This window comes from Ahaetulla prasina, chromosome 4 (assembly GCF_028640845.1).
Source record: "Ahaetulla prasina isolate Xishuangbanna chromosome 4, ASM2864084v1, whole genome shotgun sequence".
Classification (NCBI taxonomy): domain Eukaryota; kingdom Metazoa; phylum Chordata; class Lepidosauria; order Squamata; family Colubridae; genus Ahaetulla; species Ahaetulla prasina.
In genome coordinates, this window is record NC_080542.1 from 147,933,995 (window position 1) to 147,953,545 (window position 19,551).

Below are 19,551 nucleotides of genomic sequence, written 5' to 3' on the forward strand. Positions count from 1 at the left end.
GTCACAATTTCCGCCACCAAACAAATGGTCGTAAGTCAAGAACTACCTGAAAAGGTTAACAGAAAAGTGAGCTGAACCCTTCCCAACTTGCCGGTCATCCGGTCGCTTGGTGCCTCGCTCGTAGGCCGACGGTGGGGACAAAGACTCCCTCCGTTTCTTCTTCTCTTTGCTTTGCCTTTCGGGGTCCCGTTCTCTGCTCTGGTTTTTGGGGGTAGCTGGAGTGTCTCGGCCCATCGCCTCTCTCCCATGATCTGGCAACAGAACAAACAAAGGTGGTTTACAGGAGGGACATTTCATTAACTACGACGCCAGATCTAACCAGAATTGGGAAACGAGGGAGAAAAAAACAAAGGGAAAATTAATCAACCTTGTGGTGAGATGGGTGGCAAAACAAACAAACAAACAAATTTCATAAAAACATATTTTTTTTCTTATCTGGACAGTTCAGAATAGCAATAAACAGAAGGGTTGTTAGTGTTTAAAAATACTAATTTCTCTCTCTCTCTCCTATATTTCTTTTCCTTCTTTCTTTCTTTCTTTCTTTTCATCCATCCATCCATCCACCCACCCACATCTGTCTATTCATCCATCCATCCACATCTATCTATCTCTCCATCTATCTATCTATTCATCCATCCACCCACATCTATCTATCCATCTATCTATTCATCCATGCATCCATGCATCCATCCACTACATCTACCTACCTATCTATCCAGCCAGCCAGCCACCCACCCACATCTATCTATCTATCTATCTATCTATCTATCTATCTATCTATCTATCTATCTATCTATCCATTCAATCCATCCACCCACATCTATCTATCCATCCATCCACCCACCATCTATCTATCTATCTATCTATTCATCCATCCATCCACCCACCCATATCTATCTATCTATCTATCTATCTATCTATCTATCTATCTATCTATCTATCTATCTATCTATTTATCTATCTATCTATCTATCCAATCCATCCATCCACATCTATCTATTCATCCATCCATCCACCTACATCTATCTATCTATCTATCTATCTATCTATCTATCTATCTATCTATCTATCCATTCAATCCATCCATCCACCCACATCTATCTATCTATCTATCTATCTATCTATCTATCTATCTATCTATCTATCTATCTATCTATCTATCTATCTATCTATCCCTTTATTTATCTATCTATCTATCCCTTTATTTATCTATCTATCTATTCATCCAGCCATCCAGCCACATCTATCTATCTATCTATACATACATACATAATCTACATACCCATAAATATCTGTCTGCCTGTCCGTCCATCCATCCATCCATCCATCCATCCATCCATCCATCCATCCATCCATATCTACCTACCCATCCATTATCCATCTACCTACCTTCCTACATCCATCCATCCATCCATCCCAATCAGTCAGTCAATCAGCGGCCCAGTTCTCCTTCTCTTTCACAATGGTCACAGTACGTCTTCCAGCTCCGGCTGCAAGCTTATAAATTAGCACTTCACCACCTTGGCTGCTTGTAGATGGGTGGACTGGAATGCCCACAATTATGGGAGTTGAAGTCCACCCAGCCTAAAGCTGCCAAGGTTAAGAAGCATTGTTCTGGAAGTCTTTGCATACATACCGCTGCTCTCCTTTTCCACTTGACTCTTCTTCGGGATCCGGTAGACTTCCTACAATTAAAAACACCAAAGGCACAAAGGCAATTAAAAACACAAAGGCTGTGCATTCAATATTATTGATATAATACAATATATATGAAACATTATAGTACTGTAATGTAATATAATAATATATTATATTATAATATTTAATGTAAATAATACAAATGTCAGGGATCCAAGTAACACTCACAACTAAATAAACCTCCGAGGCTAGAAGTTCCTTAAAGTTCCGTTTTATTTGAGATGACATCTTGGCACATCTGGGACAAGCTGTATCTGAAAGCTTCCAGTTTTTCCCCACCCAACAGAAAGTCCAAGTCCCTGCCCAGCACCCACGAGTCCATCACATGGCCCAATCAATGAACCGTCCCAACTGGAGATGCCTCCCAGTTCCAGCCCTCCAGGTGCAGGATAAGATGTCCTTGAGATGGGAATGTTATTATGGCTATATATCACCCTGGCTCCACACAATCCCCCCTCCCAGCTTCCCACAGTAGGAAAGGTGGCGGGCCTGAAGGCCCCATGCAAAAGATAACTTCCAGGGCTGACGACAGTAACACGTCATAACACAATATCATGTAATGCAATGTAACATAACATATAATAAAAATAACAAAAATAAACAGAATAAATGATTATACAAAATCAGAAAGAACGCAACCCTTGCCAAAGTAAAAAAATACTGTATTCACCACCACAAATTTCAAAATCTAAGCTTGCTCTTAATGGTTCATAGTTCATCTTTCATCAACCTGGTGCCCACCAGAGATCATGAAACACACCCACCATCATCCACAGCAGACGTGCCATGCTGGTTGAAGGACATGGAAGTTCTACCTCGCATGCAGGGCATGTTTATGAGCTACCATGGATAAGGAAACCATGGTTTGAATTAAGCCAGGAAGCCATGAATTAAACCCCAGGCATGAGGGAGGAACATCACCTCACTTGTGGGCCCCGTCTCTTGGGGGGACCCAGAGGAAGGGCCTTCTCCGTGGTGGCTCCCTCCCTGTGGAATATCTGCCCTGAAGAGGTGAGACTGGTGCCCACATTGACATTCTCTGAAAACGTGGATTTCCCAACAGAGCTGGAGAGGCCAGGGAGATATGCAGCCCGTCAAGTTGTTGGTGTGGATTTATGGAAGTATTATTTCTGTAAGGGCACTGAGTGAGTTGAGTGGCCATAGATGGTTTCTAAACAAATACATAAACTTGTGTGTGTGTGTATGTGTGTGTGTGTGTGTGTGTGTGTTATTAAACAAAACTGTTAATGCTTCCATCACAGTACTACTTTCCCTAAGATGCCTACTGCAATGCTGCTTTCAAATACAGGTAGTCCTTGACTTACAAGCATTCGCTTAGTGTCCGAAGTTACAACAGTTCTGAATAAAGGGACTTAGGACTCTTTTTCACACTTACGACCGTTGCAGCATCCCCAGAGTCACGTGAACCAAATTCAGGCGCTTGGCAACTGACTCATATTTATGACGGTGGCAGTCTGTCCTGAGGGTCATGCGATCCCCCTCTTGCGACCTTCTGACAAGCAAAAGTCAATGGGGAAGCCGGATTCACTTAACAACCTTGTGACTAAGGGAATAACTGAAGTGATTCACTTAACAACTGTGGCACAAAAAAAGATTGTAAAATGGGGCAAAATTCACTTAACTACTGTCTTGCTTAGCAACAGAAATTTTGGGCTCAATTGTGGCCATACTCTGAGGATTACTGATAGTAGTTAAATCTGTTAGTCCTGCTTAAAAATTATTACAAGCTAGGGCAGAAAATATAAATATTATAATTTACTAGCTGGATACCTATGTTCCGCTATGAAAAACCATGTGATTGGGCTTGATAAATTGACACAGCTTGAAAATTAATGAGTAGTTACAATCGATCTCTCCTATCCCCTTCTCTCCCTCAGGATTGCCCCACAGAAGCCACTCCTATCTTATCCCCTTCTCTCCCTCAGGCTGGCCCTATTGATCCCCTCCTATCCCTTTCACTCCCTCAGGATTGCCTCAATGAGCTTCTCCTATCCCCTTTGCTCCCTCAGCATTGCCCCACAGAAGCCTCTTCTATCTTATATGTAAATATGAAAATATTTACAGACCCCTCACATCCTGGACATAAACTGTTTCAACTCCTACCCTCAAAACGACGCCATAGAGCACTGCACACCAGAACAACAACTAGACACAAGAACAGTTTTTCCCCGAAGGCCATCACTCTGCTAAACAAATAATTCCCTCAACCCTGACAAACTATTTACTGAATCTGCACTATTATTAATCTTCTCATCGTTCCCATCACCAATCTCTTTCCACTTATGACTGTTTGACTGTAACTTTGTTGCTGGCAATCCTTACAATTTATATTGATATACTGACCATCAATTGTGTTGTAAATGTTGTACCTTGATGAAGGTATCTTTTCTTTTATGTACACTGAGAGCCTATGCACCAAGACAAATTCCTTGTGTGTCCAATCACACTTGGCCAATAAAAAAAATTAATTAAAAAAAATTCAATTCTATCTATTCTATTCTATCTCTTTCAGGTGGGGAGTAGAATGTCTAAACTCCCAGCCTGCAGGCCGGATGAGTCATGTGCTGGCCATGCCCACGCCCAAGTGGCAGTTGGAACAGAGTTCTTTTCAGGTGGGGAGGGGGAGTAGAACGCCTAACTCCTTAGCATCAGAGCGTGTTAATAATAATAATATAAGAAATACTAATGATCTGATGGTCATTTCAAAAAATCCTTTCTTAGTGAGCATCTAGAAGCCAAGAGGAACATACGTGCCAAATTTCAAGTTTGTAGGCTTTACGGTTCTGGAGATTTCGTGATGATGTGCGAGTGGGATTTTGCTTGCATATGTATAGATAATTAATATGAATCAGTTCCCGAAGATCCAGTGGAGATTATGGTTAGTTGCATGAAAGTATGAACATCTGGGAGGCCTAAATAATCAATTCCTTTTGTCTTCATTGAAGGGCCAACTAACATTTCCCCCTACCACGAAGACAGGAATGGAAAGTTTTTTAACCAAATCTACTAAGTGTGAAAAGTGAAAAAGAAATTCTCAGACATGTAAGAGATTCCAAGGAAAGACTTTGCGAGCAAAAATCTTGCCACACAGCCAAACTGGAAAGGAAAAAAAAAAACCTTCCCACGGTCTGTGAGAAGAGTTTTGGAAAAAGAACAAAAATAAATAATTTCCCCAACTTTTTGCTGTTGCCATGCATTAAAAAAAAAAAAAGGACGATGCAAATAGAGCACAAAAGGTCCCTTTGCTTTCATCCTTTTCTCTTTCCCTGTTATACACAGACAACACTCAGTGTGTGGTTTCAGACTGCAGGACTGTAATGGAGTCTGCCCATTATGGTAAATGTGAGGGGTTGTAAAAAGTTTTTCTTCTTTCTTTCTTTCTCTCTCTCTCTCTCTTTCCTTCCTTCCTTCCTTCCTTCTTTTCTATCCTTCCTTTCCCTCTCTTCCATGGCACTGGCAAGCAACTGCATCTTCTGACTCCATTTGTGAGAGTTGTTAAGAGAACAACATGGTCATTAAATGAACCCATGGTTTGTTCTCCGGCCATTTTTGACAAAACCAAGACAGTCATATGACCACGGGATGCTGCAAATAGCTCAGATATCAAGCATCTGAAGTGCAACCACATGACCATGGTATGTGTATGTGTGCACAACTGTTGGAACTTCAAATCTGGGGTATAAGGAACTCTCCCCACCCCGTAGGTTGGTCATTAAGTGAAGCATCTGTTCACAATGGGCCAGTTTTGCCAAAAAAAATGCAAATAGAATGTCACTTTTCTCCAAAAACATCTTAAAGCAGAAATGGCCATAAACACAGAATCGATTGCCAAGCGCCCGTCCAGTGGGCATGTGAGAAGAGGAATGGCCACTGGGACTTTGGATCTGGGGAGAAAGTAACCCCCAGATAGGTCTGTCAGAACTTTGACAGGTAGGTCAGCGATTGGAAATTCTACTCTCAGTTGTGTAAGTCAAGGACCACCTCTCATCTATATAAACCTCCAATCATGGGGAAAATGCTAAAAGTTTAGAGGTTTAATACACCTTGAAAATGAAAAAATGATCCACGTTTTGTCCACTAGCAGAGTTGAGATCTTAAGCATGAGGCCACAGATTTGCAAGCTACAGAGAAATTTTATTGTGTCTTCCAATATGGTAGGTTGCATATCTGATGCTTACTAAGGATAGATTTTAAGGCATGCCAGCTGGGGGATTATGGGAGTGGAAGTCCTCCCTTCTTAAGGCATGCCAGCTGGGGGATTATGGGAGTGGAAGTCCTCCCTTCCTAAGGCATGCCAGCTGGGGGATTATGGGAGTGGAAGTCCTCCCTTCTTAAGGCATGCCAACTGGGGGATTATGGGAGTGGAAGTCCTCCCTTCTTAAGGCATGCCAGCTGGGGGATTATGGGAGTGGAAGTCCTCCCTTCTTAAGGCATGCCGTTTGAAGGATTATGGGAGTGGAAGTCCTCCCTTTTTAAGGCATGCCAGCTGGGGGATTATGGGAGTGGAAGTCCTCCCTTCTTAAGGCATGCCATCTGAAGGATTATGGGAGTGGAAGTCCTCTCTTTTTAAGGCATGCCAGCTGGGGGATTATGGGAATGGAAGTCCTTCCTTCTTAAGGCATGCCGGCTGAAGGATTATGGGAGTGGAAGTCCTCCCTTCCTAAGGCATGCCAGCTGGGGGATTATGGGAGTGGAAGTCCTCCCTTCTTAAGGCATGCCGTTTGAAGGATTATGGGAGTGGAAGTCCTCCCTTTTTAAGGCATGCCAGCTGGGGGATTATGGGAGTGGAAGTCCTCCCTTCTTAAGGCATGCCATCTGAAGGATTATGGGAGTGGAAGTCCTCTCTTTTTAAGGCATGCCAGCTGGGGGATTATGGGAATGGAAGTCCTTCCTTCTTAAGGCATGCCGGCTGAAGGATTATGGGAGTGGAAGTCCTCCCTTCCTAAGGCATGCCAGCTGGGGGATTATGGGAGTGGAAGTCCTCCCTTCTTAAGGCATGCCGGCTGAAGGATTATGGGAGTGGAAGTCCTCCCTTCTTAAGGCATGCCAGCTGGGGGATTATGGGAGTGGAAGTCCTCCCTTCTTAAGGCATGCCAGCTGGGGGATTATGGGAGTGGAAGTCCTCCCTTCTTAAGGCATGCCATCTGAAGGATTATGGGAGTGGAAGTCCTCCCTTCTTAAGGCATGCCGGCTGAAGGATTATGGGAGTGGAAGTCCTCCTTCCTAAGGCATGCCAGCTGGGGGATTATGGGAGTGGAAGTCCTCCCTTCTTAAGGCATGCCATCTGAAGGATTATGGGAGTGGAAGTCCTCTCTTTTTAAGGCATGCCAGCTGGGGGATTATGGGAATGGAAGTCCTTCCTTCTTAAGGCATGCCGGCTGAAGGATTATGGGAGTGGAAGTCCTCCCTTCCTAAGGCATGCCAGCTGGGGGATTATGGGAGTGGAAGTCCTCCCTTCTTAAGGCATGCCGGTTGAAGGATTATGGGAGTGGAAGTCCTCCCTTCTTAAGGCATGCCAGCTGGGGGATTATGGGAGTGGAAGTCCTCCCTTTTTAAGGCATGCCAGCTGGGGGATTATGGGAGTGGAAGTCCTCCCTTCTTAAGGCATGCCATCTGAAGGATTATGGGAGTGGAAGTCCTCCCTTCTTAAGGCATGCCGGCTGAAGGATTATGGGAGTGGAAGTCCTCCCTTCTTAAGTCATGCCAGCTGGGGGATTATGGGAGTGGAAGTCCTCCCTTCTTAAGGCATGCCGGCTGGGGGAAGCCCATTCCCTCTTAAAGCATGCTGCCTAGGGCATGCCGGCTGGGGGAGATTGAGAAGCAGTGCTTAAGGCACCTGCCTAGAAACTAGGAGACGGGGAGTTCTAGTCCTGCCTTATCCAATTAGAGATGATCTTGGGCCAGTTCACTCATCCCAGCCCTAGGAAGGTGACAATAGCCAACCCCTTCTCAAATGCCCCCCCACCTGCAAGAAAACTGTCCACCACTAACTCACAAGTCGCAGCCACAAAATAAACCCAACGCAAATAGCATGAAACTAGCCTGACAATAATGACTAAAGGGTGCTCAATAGATCTATATTTATTTAACTGATAGCTTGTAGGTAATGGAAGCAAATATTTATGGAGACCCCACTGGCGCTTGGGCTTCAGGATGGTGGGACGGCGGTGAAGAATTTCCAGCCTGGATAACGTTCAAGGCCAGCCACCACTGTCACTTTTCCCAATTTGGAGAGGTGGCCAGCATTGGAATCATTACTCACCCTACCGTAAAGACGTCGGGCGCTTTCCCGCAGGGCTAACTTCATCTGTCTTTATGCAAGACTTACCTGTCACTCATACATCCCAGTTCCGGCTCTTCCCGCGAGCCCACGTAAACAAAGGCGATGACAGTTCGTTAGCGCGATGGTGTCCGTTTTCAGCACGGGGAGAGCCATGCACCCTTTTCCATTACGGGCGGGGAAAAGGGTGCATAAAACCCATGCTGAAAACGTACAGGGTTTTGTTTTTGGGTCTGTATGTGTTGTGCTGGTCTGCGAGGTGGATTCTGTGTCGGATGGACCCTGGCTTGGGTTCGAGGCCTTCCCGCCAGCGAAACCTTCGACGCGCCAGGGCCAAGGCGATCCGTTGTGTGTGAAGAAGTACGCGTGGTGTGTAAAAATCAAAACAAATAGCTCACACGATCCGGCTCTCCCGCCAGGGATAAAGGGGGTGCTTCCCCGAGCGTCGTTGCCGGACGCCCCCAAATTTACGTCAGCCTCAAAGAGTTTAGCCACCTCTGTGCTTTCATTTTTCCGACCTGAATTCAGCCTATCCCTCATACATCAGGCAGCTTGCCAAGCATCTCGCTGGGATTTTGTTTCTCTTCCACAGGTTTTTCCATTCTTCGGGAGGACGGAGTTGAAAATGGGAGTTGTGGGCCAGCTGGGGATGTTAAGGAGCTCCTTGCTGCCCTGAGAAGCTGCATGGAAATGGTTGCAATTACTACGAGGGGCTCAGGGTGAAGAGGTTGGGGAGGGGGGAGGACACGGCTTTGAAGTCCCACCCACCCACACAAGGAGGCTTCTGAGGGACGGCTTGGAAGGGGGGTATGACCGGCATGTTGCTTCCAAGACCCTCAAACCCAATCCTCTAGTCCAGGGGTCTCCAACCTTGGTTCCTTTAAGACTTGTGGACTTTAACTCCCAGAGTTCCTCAGCCAGCTTTACTGGTTGAAGAACTCTGGGAGTTGAAGTCCACAAGTCTTAAAGGGACCAAGGTTAGAGACCCCTGCTCTAGTCCCCAAAAGTGCTTTCCTTTTCAAAGGGCAACTTTTGGAAATTTCTTGTTTTTTTCTTTCCGCTGAAAACTCGTTTTGCTTCTCATCCAAGAAGATTCTTCGGTTCTTAGACAAGAAGCAAAAGGTTTGCAAGAAAGAAGAAAAAACGAAAGCGAGAAAGTCCAGTTGTGTTTTGGGAAGAAAAGCATCTTCCCTCAGGGACAACCATGACCAGTGGACCATGATGGAGGAGCTCCACCGTACGAACCTTCTTGCTTTCAGTTGCAGTCATCCAGCTGGGTTTTCCTTGGATAGCTTTTTAACGGGTCATTAAAAAAAGGGTATAAAATAGGCTGCCTATGTCTACAGGTAGTCCTTGACATGTGACCACAACGGAGCCCAAACATTTCCGTTGCTAAGCGAGACAACTGCGAAGTGACAGTTTTGCCCCATTTTGTAACACTTCATGCCACTGGGATGAAATGAATCACTGCAGTTGTTAAGTGAGTCACATGGCTGTTAAATGAATCTGGCTCCCCCCCCCATGACTATGCATGTCAAGATGGTCGCAAAAGGGGTCACCTGACCCTGGGACGCTGCGACCATCATAATTATGAACCAGTTGCCAAGCGTCCGTATTTTGCCATCACCTAATCATGGGGATTCTATGACGGTCGTAATGGGTGAAAAGAGGTCCTAAGTCACGTTTTTTCAGTGCCGTTGTGGCTTTGAACAGTCACTAAATGAAAGGTTATAAATTGAGGACTACCTACATCTTAGCTTTTCATCTGATCAAAAAAAAAAGTAATGAAAAGAAAAAGAAAAGAAAAGAATAGAATAGAAAAGAAAAGAAAAGAAAAGCAGGTGGTTTATTAGTAGTGCTTCCAACCTGGGATCAAGTTAAGAGAGACGTTTCTCTGAGGGTCAAGGGACCATCTTAGGGCTGGAAGGGACCTTGGAAGTCTTCTTAGTCCAACCCCTTGGCCAAAGCAGGAGGCCTTATACCAGCAATTCACTTTCCCCAGGAGAAACTGCAACTGTTCTGTAGGGCTGTGAAGGTGCGTAGGGATGCACGCAAGCACAGACGTAAATTGACAAAAAAAAACAACAACCACCAAAACCCAAAACAAACCCAAACAAACAAAAAACAAAAAGGAGCTGCCCTAATTTAAAGCTATCCACACAGGCTGTAGAAGGACAGTGAAATGCCCAGGTCTACCTGATAACATTCAGGGTGAATTGCTGTCCAATGTTTTAGAACAAGGAGCTGAGGGTTGGAAGGGACCTTGGAGGTCTTCTAGTCCAACCCCCTGCTCAAGGAGGAGGCCCTATTCCATTCCAGACAAATGGCTGTCCATTGTCTTCTTAAAAACCTCGAGTGATGGGAGCGCCCACAGTTTCTGGAGGCGAGCTGATTAATTCCACTGATTAATAGTTCTGGCTGTTGGGAAATTGCTCTTTAATTCTAGGTTGGATTTCTCTTTAATGATCTTACATCAAATGCTTGGGAAAGCCAGATAGAAGCAGCTAACTCTTAATGCCATGACAACAGATAGGAGGATATCACCCACATGTGGCAATATAAGATATTCCCACATGTGGGAATAGGAGAATATAAGATTTCAGATACATGGCTGGCAATGCACGGGGATCCTGCATTGGAGATCTTGTTAATCCATGTATCCAAAATCAGCCCCTTAAAACCTTTCTGAATTGCAGCTATGGGATCACCAAAAGAGTAAACTGGATTTAGCTGTAATGTCTGAAATGGTAACCTTGGGTAGAGAATGATTCCAGAACTGCCCAAAATTTGAGCCAAGAGCCAGAGGTACCCTCAAAAGGAAATGAAAAACAAAACAAAAAAATGATCTTAGCAAATATATGTATTTTTCTCTCCTTGACTTCATACCGAACTTAAACTGTCAATTCTCAAGCTTCAATGTCATTAAACTGCTTTTAGAAGTTTCTTTCAGATCTAGCTTTCCCCCCTCTTCCTGGCGCAGCTATCAGGCATAGGCTGACACATAAAAAACTGGGACAAGAAGTAAACACGCAAACAAAGCCCCTCTTGTTTGAAAAACTATACTTTAAGCAGCGAGGTTTTCTCCCTAAGGCCCTTAATGCCAGAAAGCAGCCTGTCACAAACTCACAATAAATTCTACTTCAATCCAGGATGATAGAGAATCCCTGAATACAGAAAAACCAATATTCTAGATGTACACCCTCAATATATATCTATGTATGTATATGCATACCATGTTTCCCCAAAAATAAGACCCTGTCTTAATATTTTTTGAACCCCGAAATAAGCGCTTGGTCTTATTTTCGGGGTGGTTTTATTATTTTGGGGCATGTGGAGCAAGACGGGGCTCCTCTTGCTGTCTTACCTGATTTCCAGCTCTGTCTCCCTAACCCTAACCAGACTAGCTGCACATGCATTTAAATATTTTTGGGGGACAGCTTATTTTCAGGGAAACATGGTATATACATATACGTTTGTGTGTGTGTGTGTGTATGTGTGTGTGTGTGTGTATACAAACACACACACATACATATATAGATAGATAGATATACACACACACACACATATACATATATATCTATATATATATGCACAAAAATGCAACTAAGAATAAGAAATAATGGATTACACCAAGGTATCCCCTCTTCACTTACTACATAGAGCAGCGTTGCTCAACCTTTAAGAGGGGTTCAATTCCCAGAATTCCCAAGCCAGTATATTTTGACTCCTTAAAGCATGCCGGCTGGGGGATTCTGGAAGTTGAAGTCCTCCCCTCTTAAACTTGTTAAGGTTTAGAATTACTGCTATGGAGATTTGTAACTTCTGAAAAATCAAAACCAAAAGATAGTATCCAATTTCCCTACATCTTTCTTTCCTTCTACAGGGATTTTCCCTTTGTTGGTTTTTCAAGCACTTCGTTTCTTTTCTGTGCTAAGTTACTAACAACTCAGTAACAATAACGTCTCCAGCCCTCTGGTTCGGCCGAACCTTCCTGACCTATTTGCTATTCTTGAAAATGCAAAACAGGTTTCTAACATCCTTCAAATGCTTTGCAGGAGACTGTGTTTGATGTCCTATGGACAAGAATTTGATCACATGACTGATAAAAATGCACTTTACAGGTAGTCCTCTGACTTACGACCATAATGGAGCCCAACATTTCTGTTGCAAAGCCTGACAATTGTTAAGTAAGCTTTGTCCCATTTTACGACCTTTCTCGCCACGGCTGTTGTTAAGTTAGTCACATGGCTGTTAAGTGAACCTGGCTTCCTGCTTGTCAGAAGGTCGCAAGAGGGGATCACATGGCCCTCCCCGGAACACTGCAACCGTCATAAATGTGAGTCAGTGGCCAACCCTTCTGAATTTCGATTGTGCAACCCTGGGGAGGCTGCAAAGGTAAGCGTGAGAAACGGTCCTAAGTCATTTTTTCAGTGCTGTTGTAACTTCGAACCATCACTAAATGAACGGTTGTAAGTCAAGGAATACCTGCACTGGTCAAGAAATCCAAATCTACTTTGGCGTTTAAAAATACTAAACTCTACTACCACTTTGTAGTAGAAGGGCTTCCATCCTGTTGGAAATTAACCTGCTGAAAGTCCAGTTTACTCGAATCTGAATCATTAATTCACTAATCTGTTATTAATTATTTACTTATACTATTGCAGGACCCCTGTCGAGAGACGGTCTGACTTTTCATTTCTGTTCTGTGGCTGAGACAAATGGAAGCTTTTTTTCTGGTTTAAAATCGCACAGCAAAAAGTACAAAACAGGACAAAACGGGAAGCCTTAAACCTTAAGCCTCTGAGCACGTCTGTGACTTAATTTATCCCATTCTGTTACTCATTCGTTCCTCCTCCTCTCAAAAGGGAACCTGCACATGCCAATGCAACCACACACATAAGAGGCTTTTTTAAAAAAAAATCTTTCAAAATCTGAAGCCCAAACTACCAACTTTTTAATCAGAGAATCCAACTTACTTTAAGTTCTTTCCAGCCATCCAGCAGCTTGGTAGCCAGGTCGCTGAGATCCATCAACTTGTCGGTCGGTTCTTGGCTCCGTTCGCTCTCCACGTCGGATACGCCCTCCTCTTCGTCCTGAGAAGGGGTTTCGGCAGCCACGGGGTCCTCCAGCTTGGGGGTGTGGCTCTCCTTGCTCTCCCCTTCGGGCTCCGCCTCCTGGTCAGCAGCCGCGGGAGCCTTGGTGGCGTCCATCGAGACTTCTGTGGTGGCTTCCTTGGTGGCCTCCTGCTCCAAGGGCTGCTCGTTCACCGCTTCGGTCGGCAGGTAGTCGGGAAGGTCAAGGTCTTCCTTGTTCTCCTTCAGCTCCATCTCGCTGGCCGTGTCCGAGAGCGCGCTGTCCATGCTGTTTTCACTGATGATCTTCAGCCTCCGGAAGGCCACCTTCTTGGGGGTGTCCATCTCGCTCTCCAGGATGGGCTTGGAGGACGGGTCGGGCGTGTTGAGGGGCGTATGAGCCCGGGACGTGTTCTCGCTGGAATAACCGTCTCCTTCGCTCAGTTGAGGGATGGCGGATTTGGTCCGGGCCCAACGCTGGATGATTGGAAGGATTTTGCTCTCTTCCAGCATGTTCTTGTTAGGGATGGGAAGGAGCTCCAACGTCTTGATGATCTGTCAGCGGACACAACACGAGGATGGTCAGTTTTCCGTTAACAGAGCCTGGGTTACAGATCAAGTCCTCGAAGGGAGGAACACCTTGTCAGATTTTTGACTGCCACCCCACCCCTCCCCACCCCAGGTTGTTCTGATACAAGAAAATATTTGTAGCTCAGGGTTGAACAGTGGGGGCCTTGGTGGTCTCTCAGCCTGGTGGTTGAGGTCACCTAGTTTGATAAGGAAACATCTACAAAGAAGCCACCAAGCTCAGAGAGCACCAAGGACCCCACAGTCCTCTTCCTTCTCTCCCTTCTCCACAAACCCCACTCTCTTCTAGCACTGAAGATGTTCCCTAGTTGGGTCCTGAAAAGTCTGCAAGAAAACCACCCAACTCAGAGAGGACCTCCACAATTCTAGATGTTGGCCACCCACTGTACGAGGTTCATGAGAAGACTACATCAATGCTGCTTCCTACAGAGGAACAACTAGATACACTATGTGTACATCAGCAAAGAGGATAGAAGTAAAAGGAGTGGCAGTGCATCATAGGTTCAATGTTCTCCCTTCAAGTTGCCTGGAAAAGCAGGTCTCGCCCCTCATATTTTCTGGCAACTGAGAGCTGTCTAATTACAAGCTCCAACACTGACCTTCTAGAGGACAGGTCTCCAACCTTGGCAACTTATGGACTTCAACTCCCAGAATTCCCCCTTAAGTATGCTGCTTGGGGAATTCTTGGGAGTTGGAAGTCCACAAATCTAAAAGTTGCCAAGGTTGGAGACCCCTATTCTAGAGCAGCGTTTTTCAGACATGGCAATTTTATGTTGTGTAGACCTCAACTCTCAGAATTCCCCCTTAGGTATGCTGCTTGGGGAATTCTGGGATTTGAAGCCACCCTGTCAACTCTGAATCAAACCTGATGAAGCCGTCTTGCGCTGCTTCACTGTTGCCACAGACTATAGGGGAGGACAGTGGTGGGATTCAATTTTTTTTACTACCAGTTCTGTGGGCGTGGCATGGCTTGGTGGGCGTGGCAGGGGAAGGTTACTGCAAAATCCCCATTTCCTCCCGATCAGCTGGGACTCAAGAGGCAGAGAATAGATGGGAGCAGGGCCAGCCAGAGATGGTATTTACTGGTTCTCCGAACTACTCAAAATTTCTGCTATCAGTTCTCCATAACTAGTCAGAACCTGCTGAAACCCACCTCTGGGGGAGGATGAGGGGAAAATAGCTAGACCGTCTCGCGGACAAAATAATTCTCCTGGAATTAATAAAGGGGATAAAAGAAAAGGAAGATACAGAATATTATATGGTATGGAATAAATTGTATAATTGGATAGAAATTATAAATGGGAAATGATAAAGGGAAAACACACACAAAAAGGGGTAGTACATGAAAGAAAATGAACCTAATGATAGGTATATATACAGAAATAAGGGATAATGGGACAAAAAAGATAAGTATAATTAAAATAGAGGGGGGAAATGTAAATAATAGAGGAATATAAAAACGAAGGTAATGTAAAGAAGGAATATATGTTTTACGTTAGTGTTTTTTATGTCTTCTTTTTTATTTTTTTAAAAGTATTTAAAAAGAAGAAAAAATTCTCCCGTGGGAACCATGATCATCCCAACAGGTGGCAAGAGGAGGAACAAAAATAATCGAGGGAGCCCAACTGCTTTGATTGGACAACGTGACCTGTGACACCTGGGGAGGGAAACTTTTGCTCTTTTAATTACATGGGAACCACAAAACGTTTAGAGTTGGTTTTCACTGGCTGTGCCAATATGTGTACAATAAACTGCCTGGTGGGTCTGATTTCTTTGCATGTTACTCAGGAATGCTGATACCCTCCTCTTAAAGCATGCTGGCTGAGGGATTCTGGGAGCTGAAGTCCTTCCCTCTTAAAGCATGCTGGCTGGGGGTTGTAGTCCACCTACTTTAAAAAAGGCTTCTGGCTGGGGAATTCTGAGGCTTGTAGTCCACTCATCTTAAAATATATCCACCCATATATTTTGTGATGTAGTTTGAAATCAGTGTAAGGAAGCCAAATCAGGAAATGTCTTCTACTTATGTGTTAAGTCCAACTGTTTTTCCATGTTTGAACAGGGATATGACCTCAGAGGGAGATTTAAAAATGTTCTCAGAAGGAGAGCTATTGGCATCCAATTTATGCAAAGGATTCTGCAAAGTGTTTTTTTTCCCCTCTCCCTGAAAAACATTGTCCACTAACTGCTTTGCTGATCGGCAGCATAATTGTGAGCAAATAGAACAATACTCAGATGGAAGGACATGATGCAACGTGGGAAATAGGAAAGGGATTCATGCTCTCCATTGTCTCTTCAGCTAGCAATGATGATGTTACTTAGCTCGATCATGACCAAGGTACTATTCCTCCTCCTCTGCACAGCCCCGCCCCCTCAGTTCTAACACTGATGATGTTCCCTAGTTGGGTCATGAAACGTCTGCAAGAAAATCACCCAGCTCAAAGGGGACCAAGGAAACCAGTCCTTTCCTTTCTCCTCCTCCTTCCCTCTGCAAACCCCCTTCCTTCTAACACTGATGACATTCCCTAGTTGGGTCATGAAACGTCGGTAAGCAAAGCTAGCTCAAGGGAGCACCAAGGACCCCACGGTCATTGTCCTCCTTCTCTTCTCCTCTGCAAACTCCCTTCTGGCAATGGTCATGTTCCCCAGCTGGGTTATGTGTATAAGGAAACCCCCAAGCTCAGAGGTCTCCCCTAGGTCTCCCCTCTTCGGCTCATTCGTTCATCACAACATGTGCCCGTCAAGACGCAACCATGCCATTCCAGCCACGGACCTCCAGCTGCAGTTTCAAACTGTTGGCTGTGTTTCCTCTGCTGTCCCCGAGTTCTGCCATCCAGATCCAGAGGAGGGACAGGCCGTGGCACTCCAAGAAGGACTTCAGATAGGCCTGAGAATGGGTATTCTTTAAATAAAAAAGGGAAGGGAAGGGAAGAAGTTGACCAAACCGTTTTGGAACCTCAAGTTAAAAAAAACAAGGTTGAGATCATGTGGATCAGCCAGTTAGATTTATCATTTTTAAGACCTAGCCAGATATAGATATATATATTTTTCTCCTGACCCGAGTTTCTCAACTGATCTGTATAACAGATGTTGGTCCCTTGGTGAATTGATCTTCTCGGAGAAGACAAGGGTAGGGTGGACCTTTCAAATTCCTGTCTGTATTACGCCAGGGAGGTGTGTGTGATGGAACCACTCTTATGTGGACTACAGGTAGTCCTTGACTTACAACAGTTCATTTAGTGACTGTTCAAAGTTACAACAGCACTGAAAAGTGTGACTTAGGACCATTTGACTTACAACGGTTGGGGCAATCCGCACAGTCACGTAATCAAAATTCAGAAACATGGGTACTGGTTCATATTTACAACTGCAATGTCCAGGGGATATGTGATTCCCTTTTGTGAACTTCTGACTAGCAAAGTCAATGGGGAAGACGGATTCACTTAACAACCGGGGTCTATAGTTTCAGCGGGTCTCTAAAAATGCTATCCTGTAGTTGACAAGGTCAGTTCCCTGACCTCAATTTGTTACATTGATCCTTCCAGTGGCTGGCAATGTTTATTTAGTGTGTTCCTTTCAATGTATATTCCCCATTGTGTGCTTGCTTACTCTCTTATAACCCCTTTCTCTCCGATGAATGTAAATACAGGGAGCCCTCAATTTACAAGCGTTAGTTTAGTGACTGTTCAAAGTTACAATGGTTGTGAAAAAAGTGAATGATCATTTTTCATACTTATGACTCTGGCAGCATCCCCCCCCCATAGTCGCGTGATCAAAATTCAGACACTTGACAATTGACTCATATTTATGATGGTGGCAGTGTCCCAGGATCACATGATCTCCTTTTGCGATCTTCTGACTAGCAAAGGGAAGACGGATTCACTTAACAGCCATGTTCCTAATGTAACAACTGAAGGTATCCACTTAACAACTGTGAAAAGAAAAGCTGTAACATGGGACAAAACTCACTTAACAAATGTCTTGCTTAGCTACAGAAATTTTGGCCTCAACTGTAGTTCTATAAGTTGAGGACTTATAGAATTCAGTTAAAACGAGTGATGGAATTGTTTCTGCTTGTGAGTTCAGAATCAAATCCAAATTAAAACTCGGCTTGTCCTCCAGAACCAGCTTTTTGAAGTTGGCAGCCAAGCAGACGTTCTCCTGGGATGTATTATGACAGGGATCTCCAAATGCGGCAACTTTAAGGCATGGCCGATTGTGAAATTCTGACCGTTGAAGTCCGCTAGTCTTATAGTTGCTCCATTTGAAGAGCCCTGTTCTATCAGACATTACCACCAAGGGAAACCTATGCTTGATTTAGATGGAGAAATGTCCAGCTTAACCAACTCGACCTGAATGCAATGTGTGGTTGGCAGTTCAAGGGTGTGGTGGAAACTAACCACTTCTTCACACAGACCATTGTTATTAAGTGAATATGGTAACTGTGATTTGTTCGCCCAAGTTCAGGAATCGTTGTGCTTTAGGGACCAAACCAAAGAAGGTTTCATTTCAGTTCTGAAGAGTCAATGCATTGGATGAAGGTCAAAAGAGAGTCAAACCAGACAGAATGTAGGTATTGTTAGTCAGTGACCCATCTACTTGGCTGGAGGAGAATTTTAATCTTCAGGATCAGGTGCCGTGCCACCTTCTATTCTGCATTGTCAGGATTCCAGCATGTAAGACCCTTTTGCTAGCTTATTCTGGTATTTTATTTAGAACCCCATAAGATTTAATGACCAAGTTATTAAAATATATAGTCCTCATTTAGGAAAACTGATTTAGTTCTCTGCCTTGGGTAGGGACTGGTTGTGACTACAACCAACGAAAAAGCCACTTTGCGACCAATGCTCACAGTTACGACCATCATTCCATCTGTCGTGTATCTGTCATTACAGTTAGTAGCCATTGTCTTGTGCCCGACTGGCTTTTTTCTCTTCCCAACCCACACAGTGGGAACGTTACCTAAGAAATGTATTTTCCTGAGCTGCTTTTATAGTTGCAGCAGGTCTCTAAAAATGCTATCCAGTAGTTGACAAGGTCAGTTCCCTGACCTCAATTTGTTACATTGATCTTTCCAGTGGCTGGCAATGTTTATTTAGTGTGTTCCTTTCAATGTATATTCCCCATTGTGTGTTTGCTTACTCTCTTATAACCCCTTTCTCTCCGATGAATGTAAATACAGGGAGCCCTCAACTTACAAGAGTTAGTTTAGTGACTGTCCAAAGTTACAATGGTTGTGAAAAAAGTGACTTATGATCATCTTTCACCCTTATGTCTGTTGCAGCATCCCAACTGTCAACTGATCAAAATTCAGACAACTGACTCATATTTATGGCGGTTGCAGTGTTCTGGGGGGGTCACATGATCCCTTTTTGTGACTTTCTGACAAGCAAAGTCAATGGGATAGTCAGATTCACTTAACAACCGCGTTACTAACTTAACACCCGTAGCAAGGTCGTAAAATAAGGTTAAAACTCACTTAAATGTCTCACTTAGCAACATAAATTTTGGGCTCAATTGTGGTCCTAAGTCAAGGACTACCTGTACAAATTTCAGTTCTTTTCTTGCTAAGCATTCCAAAGCGCTGTTAAGATTTGTCTTTCTATCCACTTTCGTGACTTGAGCACTGAAAACATTCCCTGCCACCTCTGGAGTCATGACCTTCTGTCATTGCAGATTACAGGGAAGTTGAAGTAAAATTGATTTTCACTTATTGATCGCTTCCTTTAATGGACCAAGTTGCTGAAACCAAGTGCAATCCTTTAACAAGGATTTCCTGTAACTTCTTAAGAAAACAATGGGACTATCTCCAACGTTAAGCAACACAGAACTATATGCAGTGCTCACACCGATGGCAACTGGGATTGGCAGCTCCGTCACTAAAGGGAAACAAGC

The 19,551-nt window shown here is 44.2% G+C and overlaps 1 protein-coding gene across 2 annotated transcripts in view; it reads right to left on the reverse strand.

The window, feature by feature from the left end:
* SETD2 (SET domain containing 2, histone lysine methyltransferase) overlaps positions 1-19,551 on the reverse strand; it is a 67,592-nt gene that overhangs the window by 7,340 nt on the left and 40,701 nt on the right. Inside the window, exons 12-15 of one of the 2 annotated variants that reach the window (XM_058179916.1) lie at positions 16,430-16,558; positions 12,976-13,626; positions 1,637-1,685; positions 92-251 (exon numbers count right to left, since the gene is read on the reverse strand). In XM_058179916.1, the coding sequence (XP_058035899.1) occupies positions 92-251; positions 1,637-1,685; positions 12,976-13,626; positions 16,430-16,558 (989 nt within the window). Of the gene's footprint in view, positions 1-91; positions 252-1,636; positions 1,686-8,047; positions 8,680-12,975; positions 13,627-16,429; positions 16,559-19,551 lie in introns of those variants that run through there. The other variant, XR_009154811.1, reaches the window with a different exon arrangement.